The 19239-nt window shown below is 53.4% G+C and overlaps 1 protein-coding gene across 46 annotated transcripts; it reads left to right on the forward strand.

The window, feature by feature from the left end:
• The first annotated feature begins 500 nt into the window (after positions 1-500).
• SRRM2 (serine/arginine repetitive matrix 2) lies at positions 501-18955 on the forward strand. Of its 46 annotated transcripts, none has more exons than XM_085015484.1 (17): positions 521-719; positions 3867-4141; positions 5029-5136; positions 5337-5501; positions 5677-5754; positions 6489-6551; positions 6661-6693; positions 6906-6956; positions 7129-7221; positions 7307-7609; positions 7906-8104; positions 9267-15913; positions 16613-16897; positions 17229-17836; positions 17980-18093; positions 18174-18284; positions 18372-18951. In XM_085015484.1, the coding sequence occupies exons 2-10, from the start codon at positions 3900-3902 to the stop codon at positions 7347-7349; spliced, it is 876 nt and encodes a 291-aa protein (XP_084871610.1). In that variant the 5' UTR covers positions 521-719; positions 3867-3899; the 3' UTR covers positions 7350-7609; positions 7906-8104; positions 9267-15913; positions 16613-16897; positions 17229-17836; positions 17980-18093; positions 18174-18284; positions 18372-18951.
• The last annotated feature ends 284 nt before the right edge of the window (positions 18956-19239 follow it).

The raw sequence follows: 19239 nt of genomic DNA on the forward strand, positions 1-19239 counted from the left end.
GGGGTCTGGGCGGGGTGGTAGAGGTCTCCCGGGTGCGGAAGGACAGGGGACGGCAATCACCTGGGAGCCGCAGGGTCCCTGGGCTTGGGACCATCGCCTCCCAACATGGGGAGACAAAATGGCCGCGTGAGGGGAAGGCGAAGCTACTTAAGGGTTCCGCGTCCTCCTAGAACTACAACTCCCAGGATACCCTGGGACGAAGTCGGGAGGTCAAGGAGAGCCCTCGCGCTGGCTATGTGGCGATAGGCCCTATGTCTTCCGCCTCCCAGCGGAAACTGTCGAGAATGCGTTGCTTGCATTCTCGGTCCGCTCCTCCGACCGCGTCGGCAACGGGCCGACGGGAATCATAGTTCTTCGACAACGGAGTTGCCCTTCCCTCGGGCCTTAATTAACTACACTTCCCGGTGCAGTCTCGGCGCCTGCGCACAAGGCCGTGGAGAGTACTACGGCTCCCGGCGTGCCCTGCGACGCGCGCGGTAGCGTGCTGACGTTCTTAGTCCGTCGTGCTGACGTGCAGCGCGGCCCAGGCGGGGTGCGAGTGGCGCAGTCGGAGCCCGCTGCGGCCCCTGAGGAAGCGAGGAGGCGTCTGTGTCGGCTGAGACGGGCGGACCGGGGAGGCAAGGCGGCGACTCCAGGCGCCGAGGGACTCAGGACCTCGAGCGGCGGCGGCGGCAACAGCTCTCCCCCTCGGAAGCGGCGGGCGGAGGCGGCGGCGGCGGGTGAGGGAGCGCGCGAGCCGGGTGGGGGAGGGGCGGCGGCCCCGGCGCTAGGCCAAAGCGCGCGGAGAACGGCTCAGGCCGCCGCGCGCACGCGCGCTGGCCACCCCTAGCTCGTGCGGACGTTCTCGCTTGCCTGCCTTCCCTTCCCCCTCCTCGGGGTTCTTACCGCGCGCGGGTCTTTATTCCTCCTCCCCTCCCCCATGGTAACGGCGCGCGCCGCCGACTGCCCTCGGCCTCGCGCGCGTTCTCGGCGAGGAGGGGGGAGCGCGCGACTCGGCTTCCCGGCTCCCCAGCGCGTGCGGCCGGGAGGCCCTCCTGCAGCTGTCCTTGCCGACATTTTCTCGGCGGGGAGGGGGCGGCGGCGGCGCGCCGGGGGGGGGCGCTCCCGGCTCCTCACCCCTGAGCCTCTCGGTTTGGTCAACCCGTCCCTCCCGGAGGCTTGTGGTCCGGCCTTGAGCCTCCCAGACTACGGGGCGCCGCTCAGCCCCCTCCCTCTCCCTCAAGGCCGAAAATAGGCCCTGGTGGCTCAGCCAGTGCAGAGAAGGCCTTGAACTTAAACGCCCAAGAGATTTAAGACAGTTCGGATGCGTTACTCTCTGTCTTGAAGCGTTAAAAAAGGGAAACGTTTAGGAAAAAAGTCCTTCAGTCTAGGTACGTAGAGGCAGGCCATGTACTGCTTTCTCAGTTTTTCTTTTGTTTCTTTCGCTCCTTCTCTTTCTTTCCTCTTTCCCCGTGTTTTGTTATTTACCAAAAAGTTATGTTAAAGTTAGGGAAGAGGCTGCCAGCCTCAGGAAACGCTGGACTTTGTCTTCATTTGGCGCCCAAGTCTTCTAGTTTTTGGTTTCCTCTCAGACGCCTCTTTAAGATATATTTTGGGTCGAAAAATTGAGAAAGTGTTTTGTGTTTTTTTTCTTCTCCTGAGTGTGTGAGTTTGGATTTCTTCCTGAGCGAGTATTTTCGTTTTCTGGGCTGCCTAGTGTCCACTCAGCTACCACACTGCTCCTGTACTGAGCTTATTGCGCTGTTACTCAGGTCCATTTTTCTGCACACTCCCCACCCCTTTTGGTGCATTTCTCTTCTTAAATACCGTATTATTGGATTTTGAAACTCCTTTCTGCTTAGTTAGTTTGGTACTGTGATGATTTTCCAACAGTAAAAAAACCTCCCTTTCGTCTTTCTTTGCAGCTTGCTTTTGCTTTTTTGCCGCATGCTTGGGTGATGATTTTTTGCATATGCACAGACTGCGAACCCCAGTTTAAGAATCCTTATGTGGTTTTGATGATCTGTGTGTGTTGTTGATACACTTTTTTGTCTATTCGTTCTTAAAATGTTTTGAGCGCCGTCTTGAATGGTGTGTTTGTGGCTTCGTTATTGGCTCATTCCCTATAAGCGTTCCCATCTGTTGTGACTTAATAGATTTTAAAGTGCACGCTTATCATCTACTGGTTTTCCTTCTCCAGGGAGTGGGAGGATTATTGTGTGAGGAGGTATGGAAGTGTGGGTGAATGGTTGAGTTGAAGAATTAATTGCAGATCAGAAGCGTTCTGCAAGGGAAGCAGAAACCAAGTAGGGTATAGAAAGCCAAAGAGGACTTAGGTTTAGAGTGGGGCGGAGAAAAATAACAAAAAAAAAGATAAAAATGGAGGTTGAAGGATTTCATATGCTATAAAGGTTTTCATTTATTTTCATATAGTTCCACTGACTTTTCGTAGATTTAGCTTTATGTGTCACTCCTTTACCCCAGTAGGGATTTTTTTTTTTTTTTCCCTCCAGAGTCTGCAATTGGGATTGAACAGAGTCCCAACCTTAGAGTTGAGGGTTAAGGGGCTCCAAATTGTTAGAGTTGGGCCATTGCCATTTCAGTCAACATCTCTCTCCACTTAGGTGTGGGGAGGGCTTTTAGTACCTTCATCCAGATGTTCCTTCTGGGGGTTTCTAAAATGAAGCCTTCCCTTTTATCCAGTTATATATATTTTTTTTCCCCTCTGCTTTCACTACTTTCTCCCTTTGTTCCTTGGGTTCGTTCCTGGGGTTGTTTCCCTCACACATTTCCCCTGTGAAAACTACCTTTGACAGGATGAGTTGGAGAAAAAAAATATATAGCAGGAGAAAGGAATAGAGTATATTTAGCCAAGAAATTTAATCAGAAAAACTAGGGTTTGAGGGCTCTTCAGAGCCACACCCGGGTTGGGACAGGTTGAGAGGGTAGAAGTTCTGGTGGCAGGTGCAGGATGATGAGTGAGAGGGCGAGGAGGGCTGGAGGAGGAAGCCAGGAAGTGAGGTCCTGGGACTCTTAGGGAAAGCTGATGTAACGAATGTGAGGTACGAAGAGTGGGAGTTTTCTGAGTAAGGGTAGGGGAAGGAATGTAGAGAAGGGGACAGTTGAAACAGGGCAGGCTAGTTTGATGTGTTCAGAGAATTGAGTTGAAAATTAATATTTATCAGGAACTGGTGAGACTTGGGAGCCACACACCACACGAGAAAGCCTGTTGGGAAGGAATCCACGTCAGTTGGGATAGTTAATAGGAAGCGGCCCCTTGTCTGGGAGGTGAGGTGTGAGGGTTATATACAAATCAAGGTTCATGTGTTTCGGATGTTCGTGCTGGCCTTTAGTCTGGGCCACTTGTTTGAATACTTAGGGGCTATTTAGTCGATTTGTATTCATAATTTCAGGGTACTTTCAGGGTAGCATGAAATCTTTAGGTCAATTCTTAGAACAGTCTTTAAACTTGGAATGCAGGCCCTTGGGTGCCACAGATCTTTCTTTGGTGTTTGTTGTGCCCAGTTTGGAGGCCTCAGTTGCCAGGGGTTAGGAGTTAGTTGGGCCAAGGGAGAATAAAAGGACAGTGTGGAGAAATTTGGGATAAATAGTATCTTTGGGGTGGGAAAAGAACGAGCTGCAAACAGGAATGGCTTTCACGCGGTGAGGGAAAAGGTTGTAGGGCTGGGCTGTGATTTCGTGGAAGGAATGCAGAGTGACAAGGATGAAGAAAGGCTTTTCTTGGGAGACCAGGAGGATCATGCAGCTAAAGGTTTAGTGTGGAGTTACATTTTGAAATAGGATTGAAGAAGAGCAGGGATTTGGGTGGTGGTGAGTGGTTAGTTTGGGGCCAGGGGCCTGACCCGTGTCTCCCCGCTCCCCTTCAGGAGCGGTGGTGCCCCCCCCCCGGGCACGGGGCCATGTACAACGGGATCGGGCTGCCGACGCCCCGGGGCAGCGGCACCAACGGCTACGTCCAGCGCAACCTGTCCCTGGTGCGGGGCCGCCGGGGTGAGCGGCCTGACTACAAGGGAGAGGAGGAACTGCGGCGCCTGGAGGCTGCCCTGGTGAAGCGGCCTAATCCTGACATCCTGGACCACGAGCGCAAGCGGCGCGTGGAGCTGCGATGCCTCGAGCTGGAGGAGATGATGGAAGAGCAGGGGTGAGGGAGGGCCGGGGGAGAGCCAAGCACTGAGTGAGTGCAGAGCTGGGGGCGTTAGGTGGGATGTAGGGAGCTTAGGGCTGGTTGAAAGAGGCCTGGAGTGGAGTTGCAGGAGGGGAGGAGGTAAAGGATCCTGTGAATTGAAAGGAGTTAAGGGACAGTTCAGTGGGAGGTGAGGAACCTGTGTCTGGAACACGAAAGGGAACCTGAGGGAGTTGGAATTATTTAGCTGGAGGCACATGGGGAAAGAGGGGGGCCATTGAAGAACAAAAATGTGCTTTAAGGGAGTGGTGGGGAAGCAGACAAGGCCAGAGACATGAGTTAGGTAAGCTGATACGTGGTGTTATTGGTAGAGTAAAGGGACAAAAATGGATTTAAGGATTGAGGCCTTGGAGAGTAAGTAGCAAAGGCAGGAGAATAGGAGTTGGAGTTATACCTGGATAGGGGGGATCATGGGTTGGGTAGGGAAGTGCAATTCTGAAGGAGTGCATTCAGAAAAAACAGGCAGAAAACCTTTTAGAGCAGTGGTTTTCAAACTTCAGTGGCGTCCCTTTTATATAATGCATGCTACTTTTGAATCCCAGGAAATGAAAGACCTGTTTTTGTTGAAGTTGAGGAGGAACACCTGGAACCCTGCTTAACTTTCCTCTCTTGGCCTGGAGTGTAGCATGTTTAAAATCCACTGTTCTAGAGGGTATAGTAAGTGGAGGGCAGAAAGATGACAGAAGAGCAGGATTTAGTAGAGGGGCCCTTTGGGTGACAGTGAGTGAAAAGTTACGTGTGCATGGAGAGGAAGGGGGATCCTGCTGGGAATGAGGGAACCTTGAACTAGGGACTGGGGAGAGTCAACTAGTTGAGTTCTAACCCCAAAGGGATTTGTCCTTCAGGTACGAGGAACAGCAAATTCAGGAGAAAGTGGCGACCTTTCGACTCATGTTGCTGGAGAAGGATGTGAACCCTGGGGGCAAGGAGGAGACCCCAGGGCAGAGGCCAGCGTGAGTGTTTTCCTCTCTTGGGTTTTCTCTGGGTTTTATTCTGCTCTGCTTTTGTCTTCTCTGTCCTTACCTTGGACCTTTCTTCCTTCTCTCATCGTCTTTTTCTTCCTGCCTGTCTGGTTCCTGTCTACAATTGTGTGAACATAACTCTGCTTTTTGTTCTCTGTCTCCTTCAGACCTTTGACCTTTTTTTTTTCTAGGGTAACTGAGACTCACCAGTTGGCAGAACTGAACGAGAAGAAGAACGAGCGACTCCGAGCTGCCTTTGGCATTAGTGATTCCTATGTGGATGGCAGCTCTTTTGATCCTCAGCGTCGTGCTCGAGAAGCTAAACAACCAGCTCCTGAGCCTCCCAAACCTTACAGGTACACAAGACCAAGGAGCCAGTGTCAGTTTCTCATCCTAATTCTAAGCATTCTGGGTTTGGTGGTGGTGGTGGTGAGGTATTCTCAAATTCTTGACATCTTGTTTTTCTAAAGTTGAAACGTCTAACAAGATTTGTCTTAGCACCCATTTCTGCCTCTTTTTATCTTTGCTTAGCCTTGTCCGAGAGTCTAGCAGTTCTCGTTCACCAACGCCAAAGCAAAAGAAGAAGAAAAAGAAGAAAGATAGAGGACGGTAAGTTAGTTCGGAAGTTATTCTGGTAGCCAGGAGACCCATCCTGTCATGCTGTCATGTCTTCTCACTGTCTCTCTCTCTCTGGCAGTAGAGAATTCTTTTTTTTTTTTTTTTTAAGGGTTACACTCTTGGCATATGGAAGTTCCCAGGCTAGGGGTCAAATTAAAGCTTCAGCTGCAGGCCTACACCACAGCCACAGCTACTTGGGATCCGAGCCGCATCTGCCACCTATACCACAGCTCATGACAACACCAGATCCTTAATCTGCTGAGCAGAGCCGGGATCGAATCTGCATTCTCATGGATACTAGTCGGGTTTGTTATCACTGAGCCAAGATAGGCACTCTTCTTGTTTCTAGGAATCAGGAGAGAGTTGTCAGAAAAGTCAGGGGAGAGGGAGTTATCCTTCGGGTCTCAGCTGGGAAAAGAAATAGTGTATGCTGCCTCATTGGGGAAGGGTTGGTTGATCCTGCAGCTCTGCAGAACTGGTCAGGAGCATTTTGGATTTGTTGAGGGTTTTTTGTTGTTGCTGTTACCATTTTGAGGTTTCCTGGTATTAGTAGGAGGTACCTACACTTCTTGGAGAATAAGTCCTGGGCTTAGGCCTAGTACATTGGTGATAATTGGAGTTGTTCTGTGTTTCAGAAGCCTTTCTTGAGACAGATTTTAAGTGGGTGAGTGGGCAGGCCAGGGAAGGAGCCACGCGGAATGACTGTTTCTCAACCCCCTCTTCAGCAGGTCGGAGAGCAGCTCTCCTCGACGAGAGAGGAAGAAGAGCTCTAAGAAGAAGAAGCACAGGTATGAGGTGGGAGTACATGGAGTATCAGAGAGGGTTGGTGAGTCCAGGCATAGGCAATGGTTTATGTTTTATGTTTTTGTTTTTGTTTTTTTTTTTCTTTTCCAACAGGTCAGAATCTGAATCCAAGAAAAGGAAGCATAGGTGAGAGCTCTGTGGCATAGGGTACATAGTGGCGCACGGAGCAGCGAGCCATTGTTCGATGGCCTTGCTTACTCACCGAGGGGTTTTTTTCTCCTTGGAATAAAGTTCAATTTCTTGATCTCCTGCTGTCAACTCAGTTCTTTCTCACTTTTCATTTTCTTTCTTTCTTTAAGAATGATTGTCATTTTAAATAACCTTGCCTTATTTCCCAGGTCTCCTACTCCAAAGAGCAAACGTAAATCTAAGGACAAGAAGCGGAAGCGGTGAGTGAGTTTGTGTGAATTAGCGGGGGATTAGAGTAGATGTGTGCCACCTTGGGGATAGGGTTGACTTAGTTATGTCCCCGACTGGTAGAAGCTTGAGAGACAGATGAGGGGACTCTACTGCGGGTGTGACAGCTCAGCACCCTGAGCTGTGGCGGTGGTCTCCCTTCAGGTCTCGAAGTACGACTCCAGCTCCCAAGAGCCGACGGGCCCATCGTTCAACTTCTGCTGACTCTGCTTCCTCTTCTGATACTTCTCGAAGTCGGTAAGGTGTGGTCCAAGAGGCGGGGAGGGAGAGGGACATGTGGGTTAATCAATTTAATATTTATTGAGCGCCCACGGTGTGCTAGGCGCTGCACAGACCATTCGGAAGACACGGTCCCTGCCCTCTAGGAGCTGACAGGCTAAAGCATCAGGATGGACAGACATAAACATTTCCCCTTCTCTTTTTTTTTTTTTGTTTTTGTTTTTGTTTTTTGTTCTTTTGTTCATTTTATTTTATTTTGTTATTTTTTTGTTTTGTTTTGTTCTGATGTATATGGACTGCCAGAATAGGGGGGGTGGTGGTTTGTTCGTGGTGTCTGGGGGAGGAAGGAATCCTTACCCTGGCTTCCTTAATCGGGGAAGGCTTCCTGAAGGAGGTGGGCTCAGAGGTGAGTTGTGAATGAAGTGGGTAGGGAATGGACTGGGTGGAGGGGTTTGGGGGGTCTGGGGGAGGTAAACATGAAGGGGTAGAGGGAGAACATCTTTGGGGATTGATGCTGAGAGGAGAAGGAACGAAGCGAACTGGACTTGAATTTCAGTATGAGTGATTTGAATCTTGTGAATAAGAGATTTCTTGGAAAAGGGTTGTAGTCAGGAAAGGTGGATGGGAGCTGGGGAGGGGGTTTTCCATTCTCCCCTGAACTGATTTCCTTCCTCTTTTCCCATCCTCAATTACCCCCCTCAGGTCTCGAAGTGCTGCAGCAAAAACCCATACAACTACCTTGACTGGCAGAAGCCCTTCCCCTACTTCTGGGCATCGAGGGGAGGGAGATGCGCCTTCCAGGGAACCAGGTACTGCCAACACCGGGCAGCCTAGTAGCTCGGAGCCTTCTGCAAAACAGCCTGGCAGTCCTTATGAGGACAAGGGTAAAGACAAGAAGGAGGTGAGTTCCTGAGTTAATGGATGTGTTCATTGGGTTTCAGGGCTATGGTTTTAGTTAGGATATAGGTATTTGAAGTGAAAGAGAACTGAGAACTCATTAAGAGAAGTGGAATGAGTTTTGTTTTCTGCATGTGTTTCAGTCACTCATCAAGTTCTCTTCCAGATCTGCAAAATCCATTAAATTGTGTCTTTCAGACTTGAGTGGTTATTACTAGGTTTTACATCACTATCCTGTTTGTACATGTACATTGATAGAACTTGAACAAAAGTTTTTTATTGCTTATTAACCTTGCTAGTATCTGTTCGTATGGTTTTTGTTTTTCCTTTTAGGTCCGCAGCATATGGCAGTTCCCAGGCCAGGGGTCATAACGGAGTTGCAGCTGCTGGCCTGTGCCACAGCCACAGCAGCTTGGGATCCAAGCTGCATCTGTGACCTACACCGTAGGTCAGGGCAGCACTGGATCCTTAACCCATTGAATGGGGCCAGGGATTGAACCCGTGTCCTCCTTAGTTGGGTTCATTACTGCTGAGCCGCAATGGGCACTTCTTTAGTGTCTGTTTTTTAAATGCTGGTTGTCGCTCATTCTGTGTTATCCAGAAGTTACTTTTCTAAACTACAAGTTGGGCTGCTTCAGAGACTTAATTTACTTTATATTGCTCTTGCCTTAGCTATATTTAAGGCTGTTATAACTAGGTTGCTTTTCCTGTTTTTCAGTACTTTATCCTAGTCTTTTCATGTTCACGTAAATCATGTTTTCAAACCTTTGTCTTTGTTCTTTTACTTAAATATAGTTATTTTTTTAGCAGTGAAGTGAGTCACTTTGGGAAAGTGTTTTATCTCACCATTTAAAAATACTCTTTGTGCACTCAGCATTTTATGATGGTTGTTGTGAAATGGTAGTAATGGTAGTTAGCTTTCTGTTCTTTGTCTAGGTTATAAAACACTTGAGGTCACAGACTATATCTTTGTTTCTCACTGTTTTTTAAAGTATTTGATTTCTTGTTATTGGATGATGTGACTGCTTGTGGTGAGGAAAAGGACAAGTTGGTATAATGGGGTTTGTAGAGGAAATGTTTCATTGGAAAGGGGGTTGGGATCTTACAGGTGATGGGAAGTTTTGGTGCTTACATATGCCTATCCTTACTCTCTTTTCTACTCTTAGAAATCTGCAGTTCGATCTAGCCCCTCTCCGGAAAGGAGCAGCACAGGGCCTGAACCACCTGCTCCTACTCCGCTCCTTGCTGAGCAACATGGCGGCTCCCCACAACCCCTTGCAACAACCCCCTTAAGTCAGGAGCCAGTGAACCCCCCATCTGAGGCTTCACCAACCCAGGGCCATTCACCACCTAAGTCTCCTGAGAAACCTCCCCATTCATCTTCAGAGAGCTGTCCACCATCCCCTCAACCTACTAAAGTTTCTCGACATGCCAGCTCTTCCCCTGAAAGTCCTAAACCTGTACCAGCTTCTGGGTCCCGCCGAGAGATTTCTTCTTCTCCTACACCTAAAAGTCGCTCACGTGGCCGAGCAAAGCGTGATAAGTCACATTCTCATACTCCTTCTCGTAGGGTGGGGAGGTCTCGTAGCCCTACTACCACTAAGAGGGGGCGATCTCGGTCACGAACCCCTACAAAGAGAGGTCATTCTCGGTCCCGGTCACCTCAGTGGCGTAGGTCCCGGTCTGCACAGAGGTGGGGACGGTCTAGAAGCCCCCAGCGCCGTGGCCGCTCTAGGTCCCCTCAGCGACCAGGCTGGTCCAGGAGCAGAAATGCACAGAGAAGAGGCAGGTCCAGATCAGCAAGACGAGGCAGGTCACACTCTAGATCCCCTGCCACTAGGGGCAGATCTCGTTCTAGAACACCAGCCCGAAGGGGCCGGTCTCGGTCTAGGACACCCACCAGGAGGAGGTCACGATCTAGAACACCCACCAGGCGCAGATCTCGTTCTAGAACACCAGCCCGAAGGGGCCGGTCTCGGTCTAGAACCCCTGCTAGGCGCAGATCTAGGACCCGATCACCAGTACGAAGGAGGTCTCGTAGTAGATCACCAGCCAGGAGAGGTGGCAGGTCACGCTCCAGAACCCCAGCCAGGCGTGGGCGGTCACGCTCCAGAACCCCAGCCAGGCGTGGGCGGTCACGCTCCAGAACCCCAGCTAGAAGAAGTGGTCGGTCTCGCTCTAGAACACCAGCCAGGAGAGGGAGATCTCGGTCTAGGACACCAACAAGAAGAAGGTCGCACAGTAGAAGTCTAGCAAGACGGGGAAGATCTCACTCTAGAACGCCACAAAGAAGAGGCAGGTCTGGCTCATCATCAGAGCGGAAGAACAAATCCAGAACATCTCAGAGAAGGAGCAGGTCCAACTCAAGCCCAGAAATGAAAAAATCACGAGTTTCTTCGAGGCGGAGCAGGTCTCTCTCTTCACCAAGGTCCAAAGCAAAATCTCACTTGTCTTTGAGACGAAGCCTTTCGGGGTCCTCTCCATGCCCTAAACAAAAGTCTCAGACACCACCAAGGCGCAGTCGCTCTGGATCATCCCAGCCTAAAGGTAGAACACCGCTAAGGCGAAGTCGCTCTGGTTCTTCTCTGCCTCCTCATCAGAAGTCTAAAACGCCATCAAGACAAAGTCGTTCCAGTTCATCTCCTCAACCTAAAGTGAAATCTGGAACACCACCGAGGCAGGGGTCCGTAACAAGTCCTCAGGCAAATGAACAATCTGCAACACCACAGAGACGGAGCCATTCTGAGTCATCACCTGACCCTGAGGTGAAGTCCAGGACCCCTTTGAGACATAGCTGCTCTGAGTCTTCTCCTAGAGTGAAATCTAGCTCACCTCCAAGACGGAGCCGATCTGGGTCATCATCTCCACAACCCAAAGTGAAGGCGGTCATGTCACCAGTCCAGAGCCGTTCTGGCTTCTCTTCTCCAAGTCCTAGTAGAGTGACATCTAAAACTCCTCCAAGGCAAAGCAGATCAGAGTCTCCATGCTCCAAGGTAGAGTCTAGATTGTTGCAAAGAAACAGCCGTTCTAGGTCCCCATCTCCAGATACCAAAGTGAAACCGGAAACACCACTGCTGCAAAGTCACTCAGGGTCTACTTCGCCGTGCCCCAAAGCAAAACCCCAAACTCCACCAGGGCATAATCTTCCTGAGTCAAAGTCACCATGTTCCCAAGAGAAGTCTACAGATTCACCAGCACAGAGTTGCTCTGGATCCTTCTCCTTCTGTCCGGGAGTAAAGTCTAGTACACCACCTGGCGAGAGCTATTTCAGTTCATCTTTGCAACAGAAAGGACGGTCTCCATCTTCACCAGATCCCAGATCTGTTACTTCAAGTCCAGAAATGAGACAGAGTCATTCTGAATCTCCATCTCTGCAGAGCAAATCTCAAACATCTCCAAAGGGTGGTCGGTGCAGGTCCCCATCTCCAGTCACTGAGCTGGAACCTCCAACAAGACAAGATAGAAGCGAATTGTCAACAAGTCCTAAGCTGAAATCTGGACTGTCTCCTGAGCAGGTCAGGACCCATTCTGATTCTTCTCCATATCCTGCATTGGACTCTAAGTCTCTTCTGGGGCGGGGTAGATTAGAGTCTTCTGAATCAAAAGAAAAAACTGGCTCAGTCCTTCAGGAGGATGTCACTGCATCATCTCCAAGACCAGGAGACAAACTGAGTTCTCCTTTGGTTCAGGACAGGCCTGAATCTTCACCAGTAATCAGAGACACCCCTGAAACTGCCTCGAGGGAAAGAGGTGGTGTCGGGTCATCTCCAGATACAAAAGACCAGAGTAGTGTGTTAGCTAAGTCAAGCCAAGATGAGGAATCAATGGAGGTGACAGAGAAAGCTGAAGAATCCTCAAGCCAGATCCTGCCCCATTTATCTCCAGAACTTAAAGAAATGGCCAGAAGTAACTTTGAATCATCTCCTGAAATAGAAGGAAGATCTGCTGTCTCTTTGATTCTTGACCAGAGACAGTTGCAGGCTTCTGTGGAAGAAGTCCCTGCGGTAGCCTCAACTTGGAGTGGGCCGCAGTTTTCTCCAGAACGTAAAGAACTGTCTAGCTCCCCTCCCAGGGAGAATAGTTTTGGATCACCTTCAGAATTTAGAAACTCAGGCCCTGTTGCAGAGATGAGCACTGAGTTTTCTCCTGAGGGTAAAGATTTGAATGGACCTTTTCCTAATCAGCTGGAGACAGATCCATCTCTCGACATGAAAGAATCAACAAGGTCCTCCAGACGCAGCAGTTCAGAGTTATCCCCAGATGCGGTGGAAAAAGCAGGAATGTCCTCAAATCAGAGTGTCTCTTCGCCAGTACTTGATGCTGTACCCCGAACACCCTCAAGGGGAAGAAGTAGTTCCACGTCTTCTCCTGAACTGAAAGATGGTTTACCCAGAACCCCTTCACAGAGAAGCCGGTCTGGGTCATCCCCAGGACTGAGAGATGGGTCTGGGACTCCCTCAAGGCACAGTTTATCTGGGTCTTCTCCTGGGATGAAAGATATACCTAGAACACCATCCAGGGGGAGAAGTGAATGTGATTCTTCTCCAGAACCAAAAATTTTGCCTCAGACTCCTAGGCCAAGGAGTCGGTCTCCATCATCCCCAGAGCTCAACAACAAGTGTCTTAGTCCTCAGAGAGAGAGAAGTGGGTCAGAATCATCAGTGGAACAGAAGACTGTGGCTAGGACTCCGCTGGGGCAGAGACGTCGGTCTGGATCTTCTCAAGAACTTGATGGGAAACCCAGTGCTTCCCCTCAGGAGAGGAGTGAATCAGAGTCTTCTCCAGATTCTAAAGCTAAGACACGAATGTCAGTTAGACCAAGGAGTGGCTCTGGATCCTCTCCAGAGGTCGACAGCAAATCTCAGCCTTCTCCTCGGCGTAGTTCATCCCCTGAAGATAAAGATAAGCCGGGGGTGGCACCCAGGGCACAGAGTGGTTCTGATTCTTCTCCCGAACCCAAGGCTCCTGCCCCTCGTGTCCTTCCTAGACGAAGCAGATCAGGTTCATCCAGCAAAGGCAGAGGCCCTTCTCCTGAAGGAAGCAGCAGTTCGGAGTCTTCTCCAGAACACCCACCCAAATCCAGGACTGCTAGAAGAAGCTCTAGGTCATCGCCAGAGCCCAAGACTAAGTCTCGCTCTCCACCTCGCCGCCGCAGCTCTCGATCATCTCCTGAGCTGCCTAGGAAGACCAGGCTCTCCCGTAGAAGCCGCTCAGCCTCATCCTCACCAGAGACCCGCTCTAGAACTCCCCCAAGACGCCGAAGAAGTCCCTCAGTGTCTTCGCCAGAGCCAGCTGAAAAGTCGAGATCCTCACGCCGGCGGCGTTCAGCTTCATCTCCACCCACTAAGACAACTTCAAGGAGAGGCCGTTCTCCTTCACCAAAGCCTCGTGGGCTCCAGAGGTCCCGTTCCCGCTCGAGAAGGGAGAAGACCAGAACAACCCGGCGTCGGGACAGGTCTGGATCTTCTCAGTCAACCTCTCGGAGGAGACAGCGGAGCCGATCGAGGTCTCGGGTTACTCGGCGGCGGAGGGGAGGCTCTGGTTATCATTCAAGGTCTCCTGCCCGGCAGGAGAGTTCCCGAACCTCCTCTCGACGCCGAAGAGGCCGTTCTCGGACACCCCCAACCAGTCGGAAGCGTTCCCGCTCACGCACATCACCAGCCCGGTGGAAGCGCTCCAGGTCTCGAGCCTCTCCAGCCGCTCACCGGAGATCCAGGTCCAGAACACCTCTGGTCAGCCGACGTAGGTCCAGGTCTCGAACATCACCAGTCAGTCGGAGACGGTCAAGGTCCAGGACGTCAGTGACTAGACGAAGATCTCGATCGAGAGCTTCCCCTGTGAGTCGAAGGCGATCCAGGTCCAGAACACCACCGGTAACTCGCCGGCGTTCGAGGTCCAGGACACCTACTCGTCGGCGTTCCCGCTCTAGAACTCCACCAGTGACTCGGAGAAGGTCGAGATCTAGGACTCCACCAGTAACCAGAAGGCGATCTCGAAGCAGAACTTCACCTATCCCTCGCAGAAGGTCGAGATCCAGAACATCCCCAGTCACCCGTAGGAGATCGAGATCTCGCACCTCTCCGGTAACTCGAAGAAGGTCCCGTTCTCGAACCTCTCAGATGACACGCCGTCGATCCAGGTCCCGAACTCCTCCAGCTATTCGTCGCCGCTCTCGGTCTAGAACCCCACTGTTGCCACGCAAGCGTTCTCGAAGCCGCTCCCCACTGGTTATTCGCCGCCGTTCTAGATCCCGTACTCCGCGTGCAGCTCGGGGCAAACGGTCCTTAACAAGATCTCCTCCAGCTATCCGCAGACGATCTGCATCTGGAAGTAGTTCTGATCGTTCTCGTTCTGCTACTCCTCCAGCAACAAGGAATCACTCTGGTTCTCGCACACCTCCGGTAGCTCTCAATAGCTCCAGGATGAGCTGCTTCAGTCGTCCTAGCATGTCACCAACTCCTCTGGACCGCTGTAGATCACCTGGAATGCTTGAACCCCTTGGCAGCTCTAGAACCCCCATGTCTGTCCTACAGCAAGCTGGGGGTTCTATGATGGATGGTCCAGGCCCCCGAATTCCTGATCACCCAAGAGCGTCTGTGCCAGAAAACCATGCGCAGTCTAGGATTGCGCTTGCCCTGACAGCCATCAGTCTTGGCACTGCTCGGCCGCCTCCGTCCATGTCTGCGGCTGGTCTTGCTGCAAGAATGTCCCAGGTTCCAGCTCCAGTGCCTCTCATGAGTCTCAGAACAGCTCCAGCTGCCAACCTTGCCAGCAGGATCCCTGCAGCCTCTGCAGCAGCCATGAACCTGGCCAGCGCCAGGACACCTGCCATCCCAACAGCAGTGAACCTGGCCGACTCAAGAACCCCAGCTGCAGCAGCAGCCATGAACTTGGCCAGCCCCAGAACAGCCGTAGCACCTTCGGCCGTGAACCTGGCTGACCCTCGTACCCCCACAGCCTCAGCCGTGAACCTAGCAGGAGCCAGAACCCCAGCTGCTTTGGCAGCTTTGAGTCTCGCGGGCTCTGGCACACCCCCGACTACTGCAAACTATCCCTCCAGCTCCAGAACGCCCCAGGCTCCAGCCCCTGCAAACCTGGTGGGTCCTAGATCTGCACATGCCGCAGCCGTGAATATTGCCAGCTCAAGAACGCCTCCAGCCTTAGCCCCTGCAAACCTCACTAGTGCTAGAATGGCTCCAGCCTTGTCTGGTGCAAACCTCACCACCCCTCGAGTGCCCCTGTCTGCCTATGAGCGTGTTAGTGGCCGAGCCTCACCACCACTCCTTGACAGGGCCAGGTCCAGAACCCCACCATCAGCACCGAGCCAGTCTAGAATGACATCTGAGCGGGCTCCGTCTCCTGCCTCTAGAATGATCCAGGCTCCCTCACAGCCTGTTCTTTCTCTAGCTCAGGATCGGCCTAGGTCCCCCGTGCCATCGGCTTTTTCTGACCAGTCCCGATCTTTGCTTGCCCAGACCACCCCTATGACGGGGGCTCAGTCGCTTTCCTCTGGGACTGTGGCAAAGACCACGCCCTCTGCGGGTGACCACAATGGCATGCTCTCTGGCTCTGTCTCCGGGGCACCCCACCCGGAGGGTGGGGAACCAGCTGCCTCGTCGGGGGCCCAGCAGCCTTCCGCGTTGGCTGCCCTGCAGCCAGCAAAGGAGCGGCGGAGTTCGTCCTCCTCGTCCTCCTCTAGCTCGTCCTCGTCGTCGTCCTCGTCGTCATCCTCGTCGTCCTCCTCCTCCGGCTCCAGTTCTAGTGACTCGGAGGGCTCTAGCCTTCCCACTCAACCTGAGGTAGCGCTGAAGAGGTGAGGGGCTGTGGGAACTGCACGGGCAGGTTTTGGGGGTGGCTGGTGGGGTCGGGAGGGAGAAGCCCTGTGCAGAGGTTCTTGGCTCCTTGAGGAGGTATGGGGACCCTGACCCTTGAGCTCGGGGTAGAAGAGAATGCGGGGCGGGGGCGATGGTGGGAGGGGCGGGACAGGTGAAAGTCTCCGAAGCTCACTTCTCTAGAGGATAATGATGAGTTTTCCGTCTCTACAGAGGACATAACTAGAGGAAATGGACTTAATTTTACAGCAGGAGGGATGGCAGTTAGACCTCAAGAGGAACTCCCTGGGCTGGAAGGATCTTCAGAGGTCATCCTATCCCTCTCCCTGCCTCCAGGCAGGCCGGCCCCCCCCCAGCCAACCCGCAAACACACAGGCCTCCCCGAGCTGCAAGCTGCGGGCTGCGGCTCTCCTCTCCGAGGACGACCACCCGGCTCGGCCTCCACACCTGAGCCCAGGGGCCTAATCCTCCATCAGGGACATTCTTGAGGTTTAACCTTGATCCCTTTTGCTGCGGGCCCCAGCCTGTTGCTCGCGTTAGCGGAGGTCACCGGCTCAGGCTTGCAGAGCTCCCGGGGCCGCTCGCAGGCACCCCTCCCCCACTGCCGTTCCTCCAGGCCAAGGAAGGTAGGGTTGGGGCTGGGGCAGCCTGTCTCCTTGTGACACCCTCTTCTCCCACAGGGTCCCCAGCCCCGCCCCAGCCCCGAAGGAGGCTGTTCGAGAGGGCCGTCCTCCAGAACCGACCCCAGCCAAGCGGAAGAGGCGGTCTAGCAGCTCTAGTTCCAGCTCCTCCTCGTCTTCCTCCTCCTCCTCGTCTTCCTCCTCCTCCTCTTCCTCCTCCTCTTCCTCCTCCTCTTCATCGTCCTCTTCCTCCTCTACTTCTTCCTCCCCCTCCCCTGCTAAGCCTGGCCCCCAGGCGTTGCCCAAACCTGCAAGCCCCAAGAAGCCACCCCCTGGCGAGAGGAGGTGAGTGCTGCCTTGCTTGAGGTGGAAGGGGTGGGCCGTGCCCCTGGGTGTGAGATCCCTGCCGGGCTGTCGAACTCGTCTGTGGTGTCTGGTTGTACGGGAGGAGTTGGGTTCTCCTCTCCCTGCTTGTGACTCTGTGGTGCCCTGTTCTGGCAGAGGGCTGCACCATCCGAGTGGGTGCTCAAGCCAGAACGGGGAAGTCCTAGGTTCCTTCCTCTCCCTGCCCCTGACGTGCAGCCTGGTCCCAGGGATTCTAGCCTTTAAGTGTCCCCGTTGCTACTGCCAGGGCTCTGGTCTGGCCACCGTCATCTTCTCCCGACTCTATCCACAGCCTCTTCCCTGTCTCCCTGCCTCCACGCCATTCTCTTCCACATGTAGCCAGAGGGATCTTTGTAAAAGCACATCTGGTTACTCCCTTCACTCCACAAATCCTTCCGGGACGCCCTGTGGCCTGCAGGATAAAGCCCCACCTCTGCGGGAATGGCGTGTGAGGCTCTGCACCAACTGGCCTTGCCTGCCCTGTGTTCTCCTCTCCTGCCCGCCCCCACACATGCCCTGTGCTCCAGCCACACTCGGCGCCTTGCAGTCTAAGGAGAACCCCATGCCTTTGGACATGCTGTTCCTCCTGCCTGGAATTCCCTTGTCCGCCTGGTGAACTCCTCGTTCTGCAAGACTCTGCTCAAACAGCACCTTCAAGAAGACTGCCCTGCCCCTCCCCTTCCCTCCCCTGCCCCGTGGCTCCCTGTCCTGGGTCCCGAGACCCGCGTACACCGGTCCTGCGGGGCTGCTTCCCACACATGGGGCCAAGCGACCCTCTCTTGGCCTCCCTTCACCATCAGACTGAGCCCCTCCAAGGGCAGGGACTGTCTTTATCTTTGCCTCCCCCGCTGCACCCCGTGCCCTGCCTGTTGGGCACTCGGATGGTGTGTGGGCGGATGGGTGAGTGAGCGGATGGAGGTGGGTCTGAGGTTGGTCCCATGTGGTGTGAGGTTTGGTGGTCAGGACCTGGGGGGGGTGGTCCTGAGTGCTGGCTGGTGGGTGTGGGAGAGTGTGGCACTATGGGGACCTCCTCTGACCCCCAGGTCTCGCAGCCCCCGGAAGCCAATAGACTCCCTGCGGGACTCTAGGTCCCTCAGCTACTCACCTGCAGAGCGCCGCCGCCCCTCACCCCAGACGGCGCCGTGGGACCAGCAGAGGTATGGCCGCTACCGGTTCTGCAAGGTGGAGGGGGTTGGCCTTGTCCCCTGTCTGGTCTCATGTCTGTCCTTCATTGCAGCAGCAGCGAACGGGGTTCCCGGAAAGGCCAGCGTGGGGACAGCCGCTCCCCAGGCCACAAGCGCAGGAAGGAGACACCCAGCCCCCGCTCCGCGAGGCACCGCTCCTCCAGGTGGGTGTCTGGGGCCGCGCTCCCTTCTGAGAGCGCCGGGGCCGCCTGGGGTGCCCTGTGTCTGCATTGATGGTTTTTCTCTTTCAGGTCTCCATGAATCTTGTGGTGGGGAACACCCCCACCACACCCCAAATTCTGGAGCCGCAGGGAGTGCCCCCCTTTCTCCCGGACAGAGCTGTGGGAGGGCCCTTCTCTTCCTCACTCCCCCCCCCCTTTTACCCTGGCAGCATCCTTGGGGGGAGGACTCCCTTCTTTCTCTCCCTCTTCCTTTTTGTTTGTTCCTGTGAAATGTTAAATCTCTGTGAGTTTTTCCTGGTTCACATGTTTTAGGGGGTTGGGGTGGGTGGGAATGAGAATGGGAGTTGTGGGAGGGGAGCAGACAGTTTGGGGCTCCCAGGTCTTGAGTCAGAAAGGACCTGGGAGGCACTGCCCCCCCTTTAACCCCCAAGTTCCTGGGGGGGGATGATGGTTGGGACCTGGGAACCTGTGCGAGGTGTTTCTGGAAGGAAGGGGCAGCAGGAGTTGAAATGAGTTGGCTCCTCCTGGCTCCCCAGTGAGGTGGTGACGCCCTCCCCCCAACTTTTCACGTTTCTTAAAGGCATTTTTGGTTTTTTAAAATCTGTACAGCAAGAGCAACTTTTTCTGTCAAATAAAAATGAGAAATGCAGGAAGTGGGCATATAGAGCGTTTATTAAGGGCGGGAGAAGAGCTCTTTGTACAGCCCCGCCCTTGCCCAGGACACCATAGACCGTGGGGCCCCCCTGGGGGGGGGTGGTTCTGCATCAAACTATGCCAGGAGAGGGGCGCCTCGGAGGAAGTGGTGCCCCAAAGCTTTTGTCCCCAGGCTCTGGGTTCCTTTCTTCCCATGGCCTTCAGGAGGCTAGGCTGTGGGTTTCGGATGGATAGCTCGACTCGAGCTGGTGGTCCAGCAGGTTGACCTGGCAAGGAAGCCGGG

This window comes from Sus scrofa, chromosome 3 (assembly GCF_054392235.1).
Source record: "Sus scrofa isolate SSC_HxYL_T2T_F1_AM1 chromosome 3, Sscrofa_HxYL_maternal_Yorkshire_Landrace_v2.0, whole genome shotgun sequence".
Classification (NCBI taxonomy): domain Eukaryota; kingdom Metazoa; phylum Chordata; class Mammalia; order Artiodactyla; family Suidae; genus Sus; species Sus scrofa.

Excerpts from the sequence above, each read along its gene's own strand:
- SRRM2 (XM_021085637.2), top strand. The coding sequence starts at position 3,900 with ATGTACAACGGGATCGGGCTGCCGACGCCCCGGGGCAGCGGCACCAAC. Across the intron at positions 8,105-9,266 it reads AGGGTAAAGACAAGAAGGAG|AAATCTGCAGTTCGATCTAG; the intron begins GTGAGTTCCTGA and ends TTCTACTCTTAG. Across the intron at positions 15,914-16,612 it reads CCTGAGGTAGCGCTGAAGAG|GGTCCCCAGCCCCGCCCCAG; the intron begins GTGAGGGGCTGT and ends CTTCTCCCACAG.